At 43.0% G+C, this 16,696-nt stretch overlaps 1 protein-coding gene across 1 annotated transcript in view; it reads left to right on the plus strand.

The window, feature by feature from the left end:
- The window catches only part of RB1 (RB transcriptional corepressor 1), a 1,127,793-nt gene that overhangs the window by 973,422 nt on the left and 137,675 nt on the right, over window positions 1-16,696 (plus strand). Inside the window, exon 23 of the mRNA XM_053708021.1 lies at window positions 9,850-9,995. Coding sequence (XP_053563996.1) covers window positions 9,850-9,995 — 146 coding nt within the window. The remainder of the gene's footprint in view (window positions 1-9,849; window positions 9,996-16,696) is intronic.

The following is a 16,696-nucleotide window of genomic DNA, read 5'->3' on the forward strand; positions in this document are numbered from 1 at the left end:
TCTCTGAGTTATTGTACCAGTACCCCCAGCAGAAAGGTGTCTAGGGTACTATTCAAACCTTTTTGTGGTCCCAAACAACGAGGGAACGTTCTGCCCGATTCTAGATCTAAAACGTTTAAACAAATTTCTGTCTGTTCCATCATTAAAAATGGAAATGATCAGATCGATTCTGCCCCTAGTTCAAGAGGGTCAGTTCATGACGACTATAGACTTGCAGGATGCCTACCTTCATGTGCCAATCCACAGGGATCACTTCAGGTTCCTGAAATTTGCGTTTCTGGACCAACATTTCCAGTTTGTGGCCCTTCCCTTTGGTCTGGCGACGGCCCGAGAGTCTTCAGTCCTCCTCCAGTCCCTCGGTGGCTCAAAGTATGGGGGTGATCTGGCTCATGGTGTCCATCATCGATGTCATTCCATTCGCCAGGTTCCATCTCAGACCTCTTCAGCTGTGCATGTTGAGTCAGTGGAACGGCGATCATTCAGATCTATTGCAACAGATTTCTCTGGATGTTCGGACAAGGGATTCCCTTTCTTTGTGGATCCGTCCGCATCAACTGTCCCAGGGGACAACCTTCCTGAGACCGTCCTGGGAGATTGTAACTACGGACGCGAGTCTAATAGGGTGGGGTGCTGTTTGGGGTGCAAGGATGGCACAGGGAAGGTGGTCTCAACAAGAGTCTCTACTTCCGATCAACATTCTGCAACTTCGAGCGATCTACAATACTCTGAAGGCGTGGCCTCTCCTGGGCTCGTTCAACTTCATCAGGTTCCAGACAGACAACATTACCTTGGTGGCTTACATCAACCATCGGGGGGGACGAGGAGCTCCCTAGCAATGAGGGAGTTCTGATATTGGAATTGGCACAGTCCCACAGCTGCTCCCTCTCTGCAATCCACATTCCGGGTGTGGACAACTGGGAAGCGGATTTTCTAAGCAGGCAATCCTTCGATCCGGGGGAATGGTCTCTCCATCCCGAGGTGTTTGCGGAGATTTGTCTCAGATGGGGGACGCCGGAAATAGATCTCATGGCATCCAGACTCAATTGCAAGCTACCCAGATACGGGTCGCGATCCAGGGATCCCCAGGCAGAGCTGACAGACGCTTTAGCGGTTCCTTTGGGGTTCAACCTAGTTTACGTTTTTCCACCAATACCACTTCTACCTCAAGTAGTGGCCTGCATCAAGCAGGAGCAAGCTTCAGCTATTCTGATTGCTCCGTTGTAGCCGCGGAGGACGTGGTTTGTGGACCTAGTGGGGATGTCATTGTCTCCTCCATGGAGGTTACCCTGTCGCAGGGATCTGTTGGTACAGGGTCCCTTTTAACATCAAAATCTAGATTCTCTGAGGCTGACTGCATGGAGATTGAACGCTTAGTCTTAGCTAGGAGAGGATTCTCTGAGTGAGTGATTGATACTCTCATTCAGGCCAGGAAGCCGGTCACTCGTCGCATCTATCATAAGGTGTGGAGGACTTGCTTGTCCTGGTGTGAGAAGCATGGCTATCCTTGGCACAAGGTTAAGGTATCCAGGATTCTGTCCTTTCTCCAGGATGGACTGGAAAAGGGGCTTGCCACCAGTTGCTTGAAGGGACAGATTTCGGCATTATCTGTGCTGTTGCACAAGAGGCTCGCTTTACTTCCTGATATCCAGTCTTTTGTTCAGGCTCTGTCTGGAGCTTGAACGTGGTTTTGAAGGTGTTGCAGAGGGTTTTGTTTGAACCTATGCACTCTCTTGACATTAAGTTGCTTTCTTGGAAGGTTCTGTTTTTGTTGGCTATTGCATCGGCACGCAGAGTATCTGAGTTGGCAGCCTTGCAATATGAGCCTCCTTATCTGTTTTTTCATGCTGATAAGGCTGTTCTTTGCACTGGTTTGGGATTACTTCCCAAGGTTGTGTCTACCTGTAACATCAATCAGGAAATAGTTGTTCCTTCTTTGTGTCCTAACCCTTCTTCTCCTAAGGAGAGGCTACTTCAAAATTTGGATGTTGTTCGTGCTTTGAAGTTTTATCTTCAGGCTACGAAGGATTTCATACAGTCTACATCTTTTTTTTTTTGTGGTGTATTCAGGGAAGCGCAAGGGGCAGAAGGCCTCTTCAACTTCTTTATCCTTTTGGTTGAGCAGCATGATTCGCTTGGCCTACGAGACAGTGGGACATAAGCCTCCTCAGAGGATCACGGCTCATTCAACTAGAGCTGTGGCTTCTTCTTCGGACCTTCAAGACTGAGGCTTCTATGGAGCAGATTTGTAAGGCAGCTACCTGGTCCTCCTTACATACCTTTACAAAATTTTACAAATTTGACGTTTTTGCTTCGGCGGAAGCAGTTTTTGGGAGAAAGGTTTTACAGGCTGTGGTGCCCTCAGATTAGGTTCCGCCTTGGCTGCCCTCCCGTTTTTTTTTCATTCAGTGTCCTCTAGAGCTTGGTTATTTGTTTCCACAAGTAATGAATGAAACAGTGGACTCTCCTCCCCTTTACATGGAAAATATAAATTATGCTTACCTGATAATTTCATTTCCATCGTGGGGAGGAGCGTCCACAGCTCCCACCGGTTGCTCCGGTGGGCGGACCTAAAATTAATATTATTCTTCTGGCACCATTTATACCCTGATATTTCTCCTACTGTTCCTTGTTCCCTCTGCAGAATGACTGGGGGATGAGGGAAATGGGGGAGGTATTTAAGCCTTTGGCTGGGGTGTCTTTGCCTCCTCCTGGTGGCCAGGTTCTGAATTCCCATGAGTAATGAATGAAGCCGTGGACTCTCCTCCCCACGATGGAAATGAAATTATCAGGTAAGCATAATTTATATTTTTTACCTCTGTGGTTACCTCATATCTAAGCCTCTGCAAACTGCCCTCTTATTTCAGTTCTTTTTTTTACAGATTTGCATTTTAGCCAATCAGTGCTGACTCCTAGGTAACTTCACATGCGTGAGCTCAATGTTATGAATATGGCACACATGAACTAACGCCCTCTAGCTGTGAAAAACTGTCAAATGCATTCAGATAAGAGGCGGCCTTCTAGCCTACCTCGGTTTAGCTTTCAACTAAGAATACAAAGAGAGCAAATTAGATGATAAAAGTTGCTTAAAATGACATGCCCTATCTGAATCATAAAAGTTTATTTTTAACTAGACTCTCACTTTAAGAGTGCTTTATATATAATTTTTTGTAATTTTGCAAATCACATAAGGAAATTGATTTAATGGAGCACATACTGCACAGTGTATAGTTGTATTTTATGATTTATGGACTTGATAGCATTTTTTCAACTCACCTCTTTTGTATACCTCCTCACATTATTTTTGTAAATTGTTCTCCTTTTTGTAATTTTGGAAACACTTAAAGGGACACTGAACCCAAAATTGTTCTTTTGTGATTCAGATGAATTTTTAAGCAACTCTATAATTTACTCCTATTATCAATTTTTCTTTATTCTCTTGGTATCTTTATTTGAAATGCAAGAATCTAAGTTTAGATGCCAGCCCATTTTGGTGAACAACCTGGGTTGTCCTTGCTAAAAAATCCATCCACCAATCAAGTGCTGTCCAGAGTTCTTAACCCAAAAAAGCTTAGATGGCTTTTATTTCAAATAAAGATAGCAAGAGAACGAAGAATAATTGATAATAGGAGTAAATTAGAAAGTTGCTTAAAATTGCATGCTCTATCTGAATCACAAAATAAAAAAATTGGGTTCCGTGTCCCTTTAAATTTCTTCAGGACAGAAGAAAAATATTATAACATACTAGGTAATTTTGTGAATAAACACCTTTTGAATGCATCAACACTTTAATTTATTTTTCAATAGCCAAACTTTATCAGATAGAGCTCGACTGACATAAAAAAAAAGTTACAAATCCATGATCATTTTAAATTAGAGCATCTGTTAACCCCTGAATAATAAATAAGATTAGTCAGCAACACATCATTTTATAATCTTTTTAGTCTTTATAAGCTGATTCAGCCATTCTTGACATGTATTACTGTTTATTTCTCCAACATAGGTGTGTCCGGTCCACGGCGTCATCCTTACTTGTGGGATATTCTCTTCCCCAACAGGAAATGGCAAAGAGCCCAGCAAAGCTGGTCACATGATCCCTCCTAGGCTCCGCCTACCCCAGTCATTCTCTTTGCCGTTGTACAGGCAACATCTCCACGGAGATGGCTTAGAGTTTTTTAGTGTTTAACTGTAGTTTTTATTATTCAATCAAGAGTTTGTTATTTTGAAATAGTGCTGGTATGTACTATTTACTCAGAAACAGAAAAGAGATGAAGATTTCTGTTTGTATGAGGAAAATGATTTTAGCAACCGTCACTAAAATCCATGGCTGTTCCACACAGGACTGTTGAGAGCAATTAACTTCAGTTGGGGGAACAGTGAGCAGTCTCTTGCTGCTTGAGGTATGACACATTCTAACAAGACGATGTAATGCTGGAAGCTGTCATTTTCCCTATGGGATCCGGTAAGCCATGTTTATTACGATCGTAAATAAGGGCTTAAAAAAAGGGCTTATTAAGACTGTAGACTTTTTCTGGGCTAAATCGATTGATTATTAACACATATTTAGCCTTGAGGAATCATTTTATCTGGGTATTTTGATATAATAATATCGGCAGGCACTGTTTTAGACACCTTATTCTTTAGGGGCTTTCCCAAAGCATAGGCAGAGCCTCATTTTCGCGCCGGTGTTGCGCACTTGTTTTTGAGAGGCATGGCATGCAGTCGCATGTGAGAGGAGCTCTGATACTTAGAAAAGACTTTCTGAAGGCGTCATTTGGTATCGTATTCCCCTTGGGGCTTGGTTGGGTCTCAGCAAAGCAGATACCAGGGACTGTAAAGGGGTTAAAGTTCAAAACGGCTCCGGTTCCGTTATTTTACGGGTTAAAGCTTCAAAATTTGGTGTGCAATACTTTTAAGGCTTTAAGACACTGTGGTGAAAATTTGGTGAATTTTGAACAATTCCTTCATGTTTTTCCGCAATTGCAGTAATAAAGTGTGTTCAGTTTAAAATTTAAAGTGACAGTAACGGTTTTATTTTAAAACGTTTTTTGTACTTTGTTATCAAGTTTATGCCTGTTTAACATGTCTGAACTACCAGATAGACTGTGTTCTGAATGTGGGGAAGCCAGAATTCCTATTCATTTAAATAAATGTGATTTATGTGACAATGACAATGATGCCCAAGATGATTCCTCAAGTGAGGGGAGTAAGCATGGTACTGCATCATTCCCTCCTTCGTCTACACGAGTCTTGCCCACTCAGGAGGCCCCTAGTACATCTAGCGCGCCAATACTCCTTACTATGCAACAATTAACGGCTGTAATGGATAATTCTGTCAAAAACATTTTAGCCAAAATGAACACTTATCAGCGTAAGCGCGACTGCTCTGTTTTAGATACTGAAGAGCATGACGACGCTGATAATAATATTTCTGAAGGGCCCCTAACCCAGTCTGATGGGGCCAGGGAGGTTTTGTCTGAGGGAGAAATTACTGATTCAGGGAACATTTCTCAACAAGCTGAACCTGATGTGATTGCATTTAAATTTAAGTTGGAACATCTCCGCATTCTGCTTAAGGAGGTATTATCCACTCTGGATGATTGTGAAAAGTTGGTCATCCCAGAGAAACTATGTAAAATGGACAAGTTCCTAGAGGTGCCGGGGCTCCCAGAAGCTTTTCCTATACCCAAGCGGGTGGCGGACATTGTTAATAAAGAATGGGAAAGGCCCGGTATTCCTTTCGTCCCTCCCCCCATATTTAAAAAATTGTTTCCTATGGTCGACCCCAGAAAGGACTTATGGCAGACAGTCCCCAAGGTCGAGGGAGCGGTTTCCACTTTAAACAAACGCACCACTATACCCATAGAGGATAGTTGTGCTTTCAAAGATCCTATGGATAAAAAATTAGAAGGTTTGCTTAAAAAGATGTTTGTTCAGCAGGGTTACCTTCTACAACCAATTTCATGCATTGTCCCTGTCGCTACAGCCGCATGTTTCTGGTTCGATGAGCTGATATAGGCGGTCGATAGTGATTCTCCTCCTTTTGAGGAGATTATGGACAGAATCAATGCTCTCAAATTGGCTAATTCTTTCACCCTAGACGCCACTTTGCAATTGGCTAGGTTAGCGGCTAAGAATTCTGGGTTTGCTATTGTGGCGCGCAGAGCGCTTTGGTTGAAATCTTGGTCGGCTGATGCGTCTTCCAAGAACAAGCTACTTAACATTCCTTTCAAGGGGAAAACGCTGTTTGGCCCTGACTTGAAAGAGATTATCTCTGATATCACTGGGGGTAAGGGCCACGCCCTTCCTCAGGATCGGCCTTTCAAGGCAAAAAATAAACCTAATTTTCGTCCCTTTCGTAGAAACGGACCAGCCCAAGGTGCTACGTCCTCTAAGCAAGAGGGTAATTCTTCTCAAGCCAAGCCAGCTTGGAGACCAATGCAAGGCTGGAACAAGGGAAAGCAGGCCAAGAAACCTGCCACTGCTACCAAGACAGCATGAAATGTTGGCCCCCGATCCGGGACCGGATCTGGTGGGGGGCAGACTCTCTCTCTTCGCTCAGGCTTGGGCAAGAGATGTTCTGGATCCTTGGGCGCTAGAAATAGTCTCCCAAGGTTATCTTCTGGAATTCAAGGGACTTCCCCCAAGGGGGAGGTTCCACAGGTCTCAGTTGTCTTCAGACCACATAAAAAGACAGGCATTCTTACATTGTGTAGAAGACCTGTTAAAAATGGGAGTGATTCATCCTGTTCCATTAAGAGAACAAGGGATGGGGTTCTACTCCAATCTGTTTATAGTTCCCAAGAAAGAGGGAACGTTCAGACCAATCTTAGATCTCAAGATCTTAAACAAGTTTCTCAAGGTTCCATCGTTCAAGATGGAAACCATTCGAACAATTCTTCCTTCCATCCAGGAAGGTCAATTCATGACCACGGTGGATTTAAAGGATGCGTATCTACATATTCCTATCCACAAGGAACATCATCGGTTCCTGAGGTTCGCATTCCTGGACAAACATTACCAGTTCGTGGCGCTTCCTTTCGGATTAGCCACTGCTCCAAGGATTTTCACAAAGGTACTAGGGTCCCTTCTAGCTGTGCTAAGACCAAGGGGCATTGCTGTAGTACCTTACTTGGACGACATTCTGATTCAAGCGTCGTCCCTTCCTCAAGCAAAGGCTCACACGGACATTGTCCTGGCCTTTCTCAGATCTCACGGATGGAAAGTGAACGTGGAAAAGAGTTCTCTATCTCCGTCAACAAGGGTTCCCTTCTTGGGAACCATAATAGACTCCTTAGAAATGAGGATTTTTCTGACAGAGGCCAGAAAAACAAAACTTCTAGACTCTTGTCGGATACTTCATTCCGTTCCTCTTCCTTCCATAGCTCAGTGCATGGAAGTGATCGGGTTGATGGTAGCGGCAATGGACATAGTTCCTTTTGCACGCATTCATCTAAGACCATTACAACTGTGCATGCTCAGTCAGTGGAATGGGGACTATACAGACTTGTCTCCGAAGATACAAGTAAATCAGAGGACCAGAGACTCACTCCGTTGGTGGCTGTCCCTGGGCAACCTGTCACGAGGGATGACATTCCGCAGACCAGAGTGGGTCATTGTCACGACCGACGCCAGTCTGATGGGCTGGGGCGCGGTCTGGGGATCCCTGAAAGCTCAGGGTCTTTGGTCTCGGGTAGAATCTCTTCTACCGATAAATATTCTGGAACTGAGAGCGATATTCAATGCTCTCAAGGCTTGGCCTCAGCTAGCGAGGGCCAAGTTCATACGGTTTCAATCAGACAACATGACAACTGTTGCGTACATCAACCATCAGGGGGGAACAAGGAGTTCCCTGGCGATGGAAGAAGTGACCAAAATCATTCTATGGGCGGAGTTTCACTCCTGCCACCTGTCTGCTATCCACATCCCAGGAGTGGAAAATTGGGAAGCGGATTTTCTGAGTCGTCAGACATTGCATCCGGGGGAGTGGGAACTCCATCCGGAAATCTTTGCCCAAGTCACTCAGCTGTGGGGCATTCCAGACATGGATCTGATGGCCTCTCGTCAGAACTTCAAAGTTCCTTGCTACGGGTCCAGATCCAGGGATCCCAAGGCGGCTCTAGTGGATGCACTAGTAGCACCTTGGACCTTCAAACTAGCTTATGTGTTCCCGCCGTTTCCTCTCATCCCCAGGCTGGTAGCCAGGATCAATCAGGAGAGGGCGTCGGTGATCTTGATAGCTCCTGCGTGGCCACGCAGGACTTGGTATGCAGATCTGGTGAATATGTCATCGGCTCCACCTTGGAAGCTACCTTCGAGACGAGACCTTCTTGTTCAGGGTCCGTTCGAACATCCGAATCTGGTTTCACTCCAGCTGTCTGCTTGGAGATTGAACGCTTGATCTTATCGAAGCGAGGGTTCTCAGATCCTGTTATCGATACTCTTGTTCAGGCCAGAAAGCCTGTAACTAGAAAGATTTACCACAAAATTTGGAAAAAATATATCTGTTGGTGTGAATCTAAAGGATTCCCTTGGGACAAGGTTAAGATTCCTAGGATTCTATCCTTCCTTCAAGAAGGATTGGAAAAAGGTTTATCTGCAAGTTCCCTGAAGGGACAGATTTCTGCCTTGTCTGTGTTACTTCACAAAAAGCTGGCCGCTGTGCCAGATGTTCAAGCTTTTGTTCAGGCTCTGGTTAGAATTAAGCCTGTTTACAAACCTTTAGTTCTTTCAGTTCTTCAGGGGGTTCCGTTTGAACCCTTGCATTCCGTTGATATTAAGTTATTATCTTGGAAAGTTTTGTTTTTAGTTGCAATTTCTTCTGCTAGAAGAGTTTCAGAATTATCTGCTCTGCAGTGTTCTCCTCCTTATCTGGTGTTCCATGCAGATAAGGTGGTTTTACGTACTAAACCTGGTTTTCTTCCAAAAGTTGTTTCTAACAAAAACATTAACCAGGAGATTATCGTACCTTCTCTGTGTCCGAAACCAGTTTCGAAGAAGGAACGTTTGTTGCACAATTTGGATGTTGTTCGCGCTCTAAAATTCTATTTAGATGCTACAAAGGATTTTAGACAAACATCTTCCTTGTTTGTTGTTTATTCCGGTAAAAGGAGAGGTCAAAAAGCAACTTCTACCTCTCTCTCTTTTTGGATTAAAAGCATCATCAGATTGGCTTACGAGACTGCCGGACGGCAGCCTCCCGAAAGAATCACAGCTCATTCCACTAGGGCTGTGGCTTCCACATGGGCCTTCAAGAACGAGGCTTCTGTTGATCAGATATGTAGGGCAGCGACTTGGTCTTCACTGCACACTTTTACCAAATTTTACAAGTTTGATACTTTTGCTTCTTCTGAGGCTATTTTTGGGAGAAAGGTTTTGCAAGCCGTGGTGCCTTCCATTTAGGTGACCTGATTTGCTCCCTCCCTTCATCCGTGTCCTAAAGCTTTGGTATTGGTTCCCACAAGTAAGGATGACGCCGTGGACCGGACACACCTATGTTGGAGAAAACAGAATTTATGTTTACCTGATAAATTACTTTCTCCAACGGTGTGTCCGGTCCACGGCCCGCCCTGGTTTTTTTAATCAGGTCTGATAATTTATTTTCTTTAACTACAGTCACCACGGTTCCATATGGTTTCTCCTATGCAAATATTCCTCCTTAACGTCGGTCGAATGACTGGGGTAGGCGGAGCCTATGAGGGATCATGTGACCAGCTTTGCTGGGCTCTTTGCCATTTCCTGTTGGGGAAGAGAATATCCCACAAGTAAGGATGACGCCGTGGACCGGACACACCGTTGGAGAAAGTAATTTATCAGGTAAACATAAATTCTGTTTTTTCTTCACAAACCAAGTGTATAGGTTGGCATATCTTCGACTGAATAACCTTTGTTCCAGTCTCCTCTCTGACTACCCTGATTTAGAACATGTGATCTGGACTTTTTTTCAACATACCTTGCAGCATGAGTATGAACTTATGAAGGACAGACATTTGGATCAGGTGATCATATTTCCTCAAAATACAGACATGAATAAATTTTATATTGCAATATTGCAAGTTTGTAACCTAGTCCACATTAAAGTTGAATAGGTCCTTTATATTAGAGTTTATTAAAATTAATACTTTCTAAATACTCATTTGCCACCTTGGGGCAAATGATGTTAAATGTATGCTCAATTTGCATGTAGGATGCGTCATAAGGTCTCCTGGATCTGTGTGTGTTCTCTAAAATGTGTCATCCATTCTCAGTGCAAGACATTCTTTCTACTTATAGCTTTATATATATATAAATATATATATATATATATATATATATATATATATATAAATTTTTTGTCAAATATTTGAATACAATATTGTCTTTCTTAATTCAAAATAACTTTATGTAGCAAATTTTAATTGCATATTTGTTGCATTTTTTCATTAGCCTAGAAAAATTGTGACAATCTTAGGTGTATTAACATAATTATTGGGTGCAACAGTCATAGTTCTATGACAAAATACCAACGTTCCCCATGGGTGTGTTTTATTATGTCCTTAAGGATCACTAGTGCCTCATATTTTTCTAATGGTAGTGAGAGTCCACAAAATCCTTATTCTTACATATCGGAATACATCACCTGGCCAAGACACCCCATCCAGAGCATTCAACTACTCCCCCTTGCCCCCAAATATTTATTTGCCTCGTCTACTAGCAGGCAGATATAGAGGTGCTCTGCAAGATTAATTTCTTATTGAAACCCTCAATGGTTAGTTCCTGGAAGAGAGGGTTGGGGTAGGTATAGCTCACCGTGTAAATCTCTTCTGTAGAGTATTATGAATCATTAGGTGTCGCTAGTAAGTTCATTTAACAAAATAAAGAACTTGTGCTAGAAATTATAAACCTTAAAAAGCAACATACGTATCAAATGGTTAACCTCCCAACCCTACAAGAAATACGCAAAACCAACAGAAATGTGGTCGTGCCACTATAATTTAATGTCAGCAACTGTTTTAAGTAGTTTAAAACGGAATACTCATTCTTGTAGGAAAATCATAATAAATATTTAATTCGTGAGTTTATAAAAAGACATTCATACTTCCCAACATATACCCAAGGTTCCTTGCAAAAAAAAAAATGTTGTGTTTAAAAAATGTCTCTTAAAAGTGATGTACCAAATTCACCCAATTATATAATTAAGCAGTTTTCTGTATGGCGTCTGTTATAAAAAATTAATGTATCAACTTTGGCTTGTTAGTTAGCTGTATGCCAAAGTAAGCTGGAATGTTCTCTTGTGAATAATCCCAATGTTAACCGATGATATCTCATCAAATGCTTTTTTTTTTTTTTAAAGACTGTGAGTACTCACATCGAGTTGAATCATTAAATCTTTAAACTGTACCTCGCTGCAGATTTTTCTTTCTGTCCTTTGCTAGCGTTAAAGTGCATCTTCAGCTAAGCCGTCAAAGCTATACGTCAGACTTATTTCCAGCTCTTTAGACAGTAACTTCAAGCAGCATGAGCTATGAGTAGGGTGTCCGCTCTTGGGATGTTCCTAAGCCACTGCCTGTGAGCCAGTGATGTAATCAAATATGTGGTCCTAGTCTGTCATTTACAGTGTGGACTGGTGTTTTGTGGTACTGTTACAGGACTTATGTACACTAAGTCTGCTGGAGGGTTACATCCTCTTTGGAGGCAGACTGGTTAGTTTTATTCAGGCTTGACCATGTACTCTTTCCCCATTATACAGGCTAGTCCCCTGAACCACCTTTCTACCATTAGGTGTGGTTATTGTAAAAAAAAAACTGTGGTACCTTCTCCAGCTCATTTATGTGACTCATGTTTGGAATTATTAATCAGTCAAACTTAATGCTGTATAGTTCTTCTTTTAGAAAGCCTATGGATAAGAAAATGGAAACCTTTCTGAGGAAGATGTTTCAACATACAGGTTTTTATTTCAACCTGCAGTTGCTGGAGCAGCTACCTACTGGTGCGACACTCTGTCGGAGCTCATTGAGGTGGAGACTCCCCTCGAGGATATTCAGGAGAGAATTAAGGCTCTGAGAATTGCTAACTCCTTCATCTGTGATGCAAATATGCAGATTATTCGCATAAATGCAAAGGCTTCTGGCTTTGCGGTCCTAGCCCGCTGGGCTCTGGTTGAAGTCTTAGTCTGCGGATATGACTTCTAAATCCAGACTCATTTCTCTTCCTTTCAAGGGGAAGATTTTATTCAGTCCAGGGCTAAACTACATTATTTCTACGGTTACTGGAGGGAAAGGTGCATTCCTACCGCAGGATAAGAAAAATAGGCCTAAGGGACGGCAATTGTCTAATTTTCGTTCCTTTCGTTCTCACAAATCACGACGACAGCAACCCTCATTTAAGTCCGAGCTGCCCAAGAGTACTTGGAAGATTGCTCAGTCCTGGAATAAGTCCAAACAGACTAAGAAGCAGAGAATAAATCAACATGAAAGGGCGGCCTCCGATCCAGGATCAGATCGAGTAGTGGGCACACTGTCTTTTTTCAGTCGCTTGGTTCCAGGATGTACAGGCTCCTTGGGTCCTGGAGGTTGTATCTCAAGGATACAGGATAGGATTCAAGTCTCATCCGCCCAGGGACAGATTCCTACTCCAGTCTGTCTACAAGACCAGAAAAGAGGGCTGCCTTCTTATGTTGTGTACAGGATCTCTCCCCTCTAGGAGTAATTGTCACGGTACCTACAGCAAAAAGAGGTTTGGGGTTTTATTCAAACCTTTTCGTGATTCCAAAGAAGGAGGGAACTTTTCGTCCAATTCTGTAATTAAAGTGCCTAAACAAGTTTCTGATTGTTCCCTCTTTCAAGATGGAGACAATACGGTCAATCATTCCTCTGGTTCAGGAAGGACAGTTTATGGCCACCATAAACCTGAAGGATGCATACCTTCACGTTCCAATACACAGGGAGCATTTTCAGTTCCTGAGGTTTGCCTTTCTGGAACAGCACTTCCAGTTTATAGCTCTTCCGTTTGGCCTAGCTACTGCTCCAAGGATATTTTCGAAGGTTCTGGAGGCTCTTCTAGCCGTTGCCAGAACACAAGGTATTGCAGTAGCACCTTACCTGGATGATATCTTGGTGAAGGCACCATCTTTTTGTCTAGCGGAAGAACATTCGGAATCCCTTCTCAATGTTCTTCGATCACACGGATGAAAGATAAACTTGGAAAAGACTTCTCTTACTCCAAGTACAAGGGGGAATTTCCTGGGGACAATAATAGACTTCATATCCATGAGAATATTCTTCACAGATCAGAGACGTTGCAAGCTAACTACTGCATGTCTTGGCCTCCTTGAGACCCTCAGTGGCTCAATAGAGGTGATCGGAATCATGGTGTCCTGTATGGACATAATTCCTTTTCCCAGATTCCATCTCAGACCCTTACAACTATGCATGCTGAGACAATCGAACAGCGACCATTCAGATCTGTCTTAACAGATTGTGTTGGACAACCTTTCGAGAGACCTGCTCTCTTGGTGGCTCTGTCCAGATCTGTCCCAAGGCACGTGCTTCTTGAGACTTTCCTGGGAGATTGTGACTACGGACGCAAGCCTTTCCGGCTGGGGAGCCGTTTGGGGTGCCAAGAAAGGCACAAGGACTGTGGACTCAGGAGCAGTCCTCCCTTCCGATTCATATATTAGAACTCCGGGGAATCTTCAATGCCTTGAGGGCTTGGCCCCTTCTGGGTTCGTCCTAGTTTATCAGATTCCAATCAAACAATATGACCTTGGTTGCCTACATCAACCATCAGGGGGGAACGAGAAGTTCCTTGGCGATAAGAGAAGTATTTCAGATACTAGAGTGGGCGGAGAGTTCACAGATGTACGCTGTTAATGATCCACATTCCTGGTGTGGACAACTGGGATGCGGACTTCCTCAGCAGGCAATCCTTTCTCCCGGGGGAATGGTTTCTCCACCCCGAGGTGTTTGCAGAGATATGCAGCAAGTGGGGGACGCCGGAGATGGATCTCATGGCATCCTGCCTCAATACCAAGCTACCCAGGTACAGGTCGAGGGATCCTCAGGCGGAATTGATAGATGCCATATCAGTACCATGGAGATTCAGACTCGTATATCTTTTTCTTCCATTACCGCTTCTCCCTCGTGTGGTGGCTTGCATCAAGCAGGAGCAAGCATCCGTGATTCTGATAGCTCCATTGTGGCCGTGAAGGAAGTGGTTTGCGGATCTGGTGGGGATGTCCTCATCTCCTCAGTGGAGGTTACCTTGTCACAGAGATCTGTTGATACAGGGTCCCTTCGTTCATCAAAATCTAGTTTCTCTGAGGCTGACTGCGTGGAGATTGAACGCTTAGTCTTAGCCAAGAGAGGGTTCTCTGAGAGTGTTATCGACACTCTGGTTCAAGCTCGTAAGCCAGTTACTCGTCATATCTACAATAAAGTGGGGAGGACTTAATACTTCTGGTGTGAAGAGCGTATCTTTTCCTGGCATAAGGTTAAGGTTGCCCGAATTTTATCTTTTCTCTAGGATGGACTGGAGAAGGGTCTATCTGCTAGTTTCCTAAAGAGACAGATATCGGCCCTGTCGGTGTTACTGCACAAGAGATTGGCTGAGCTTCCTGATGTGCAATCCTTTAAGGCTCTGACTAGGATCAGACCTGTGTTTAGATCTGGTACTCCGTCTTGAAGCCTAAATCTTGTTCTTAGTGTTTTGCAACAGGCTCCGTTTGAGCCTATGCATACTGTTGACATTAAATTGTTATCTTGGATGGTTCTTTTTTTTCTGGCTATTGCCTCTGGCGCAGAGTTTGAGATATATGCTTTACTATGTGACTCCATTAGGGCTCCTCCCTAAAGTGGTCTCGGATCGTAACATTAATCAAGAAATCGTTGTTCCTTCCTTGTGTCCTAATCCTCCTTCAGCGAAGGAACGCTTGCTTCACAATCTGGATGTGGCTCGTGTCTTGAAGTTCTATCTTCAGGCTACTAAGTAATTCAGACAACCTTCCTCTTTGTTTGTCATTTATACGGGGAAGCGTAAGGGGCAGAAGGCTACTACAACTTCCCTATCTTTCTGGTTGAGGAGTGTTATCCGCTTAGCTTATGAGACAGTGGGGGCAACAGCCTCCTGAGAGGATAACGGCTCATTCCACTAGAGCAGTGGCTTCCTCCTGGGCTTTTAAGAACGAAGCTTCTATGGATCAGATTTGTAAGGCGGCTACCTGGTCCTCCTTACACACTTTTTCAAAATTTTACAAGTTTGATGTGTTTGCTTCGGCTAAAGCAGCTTTCGGGAGAAACGTTTTGTAGGCTGTGGTGCACTCAGAATAGGGTCTGCCTTTTTTTTTTTTTGCCTCCCGTTATTCATTCAGTGTCCTCTGGAGCAGTAAGGAATGTCGTGGACTCTCCCTGCCTTATGGAAGGAAAACATAATTTATGCTTACCAGATAAATTCCTTTCCTTCCTGGCAGGGAGAGTCTATGACCCCATCCGTAATTTATTTTTGGTTGGACGGCTCCCTTTTTATATTATTTCTTCTGGCATCTTTATACCCTGAGGTTTCTCCTAGTTTTCCTTGTTCCCTCAGCAGAGTGACTGGGGGATAGGGGAAGTGGGAGGGATATTTAAGCCTTTGGCTGGGGTGTCTTTGCCGCCTCCTGGTGGCCAAAAAGCTTTCTAGCAAAGTGTTATTTATCTTGACTAGCTCTTCTGCTAGAAGAATTTCTGAATTATCTGCTCTTTCTTGTGATCATCTTACTTTTCATCAGGATAAGGCAGTTTTATGGACTTGGTCTTCTTTGCATATATGTTATACCATTTTGATGGTTTTGTTTGGAAGGTTCTTCAGGCAGTTGTCCCAGTTTGATTTTTGCCTATTTATTTATTAAGTGCATTAAAACATTTTTTTTTTTATTGGGGTTGTGGATTTAATTTCTTAGTGAAAAAATGTTTTTAAATCCCTTTTATGTTATTACTCGTGGACTCCACAGCTTGGGTATTAGTTCCCAGGAGTAATGGATTGTGGACTCTCGCCACCTGTATAAAAGAAAACCATAATTTAAGCTTATCTGATAACTTAAAGGGACAGTCTACACCAGAATTTTTATTGTTTTAAAAGATAGATAATCCCTTTATTACCCATTTCCCAGTTTTGCATAACCAACACGGTTTTAATAATATACTTTTAACCTCTGTGATTATCTTGTATCTAAGCCTCTGCAAACTGCCCTTTTTTTCAGTTCTTTTGACAGACTTGCAGTCTAGCCAATCAGTGCCTGCTCCCAGATTACTTCACGTGCACGAGCACAGTGTTATCTATATGAAATATGTGAACTAACACCCTCTAGTGGTGAAACACTGTTAAAATGCAATCTGAAAGAGGTGGGCTTCAAGGTCTAAGAAATTAGCATATGAACCTCCTAGGTTAAGCCTTCAACTAAGAATACCAAAGGAACAAAGCAAAATTGGTGATACAAGTAAATTGGAAAATTGTTTAAAAGTACATGCTCTATCTGAATCATGAAAGTTTATTTTGGCCTAGACTGTCCCTTTAATTTCTTTCATGGAGGTGAGAGTCCACAAGACCCCACTCTAAGTTTTTTTAGGGTTAACTTATTTTTTTTGGCAAATCTTTTTTCCCCTGTTTCTTTTTTGACTCTTATTCCTTTTTTTTTTTTCTTACCCCACTATGATTGGCTATACGTTAGACTGAAGTATGTGGGAGG

Source organism: Bombina bombina, chromosome 3 (genome assembly GCF_027579735.1).
Source record: "Bombina bombina isolate aBomBom1 chromosome 3, aBomBom1.pri, whole genome shotgun sequence".
NCBI classification, from domain to species: domain Eukaryota; kingdom Metazoa; phylum Chordata; class Amphibia; order Anura; family Bombinatoridae; genus Bombina; species Bombina bombina.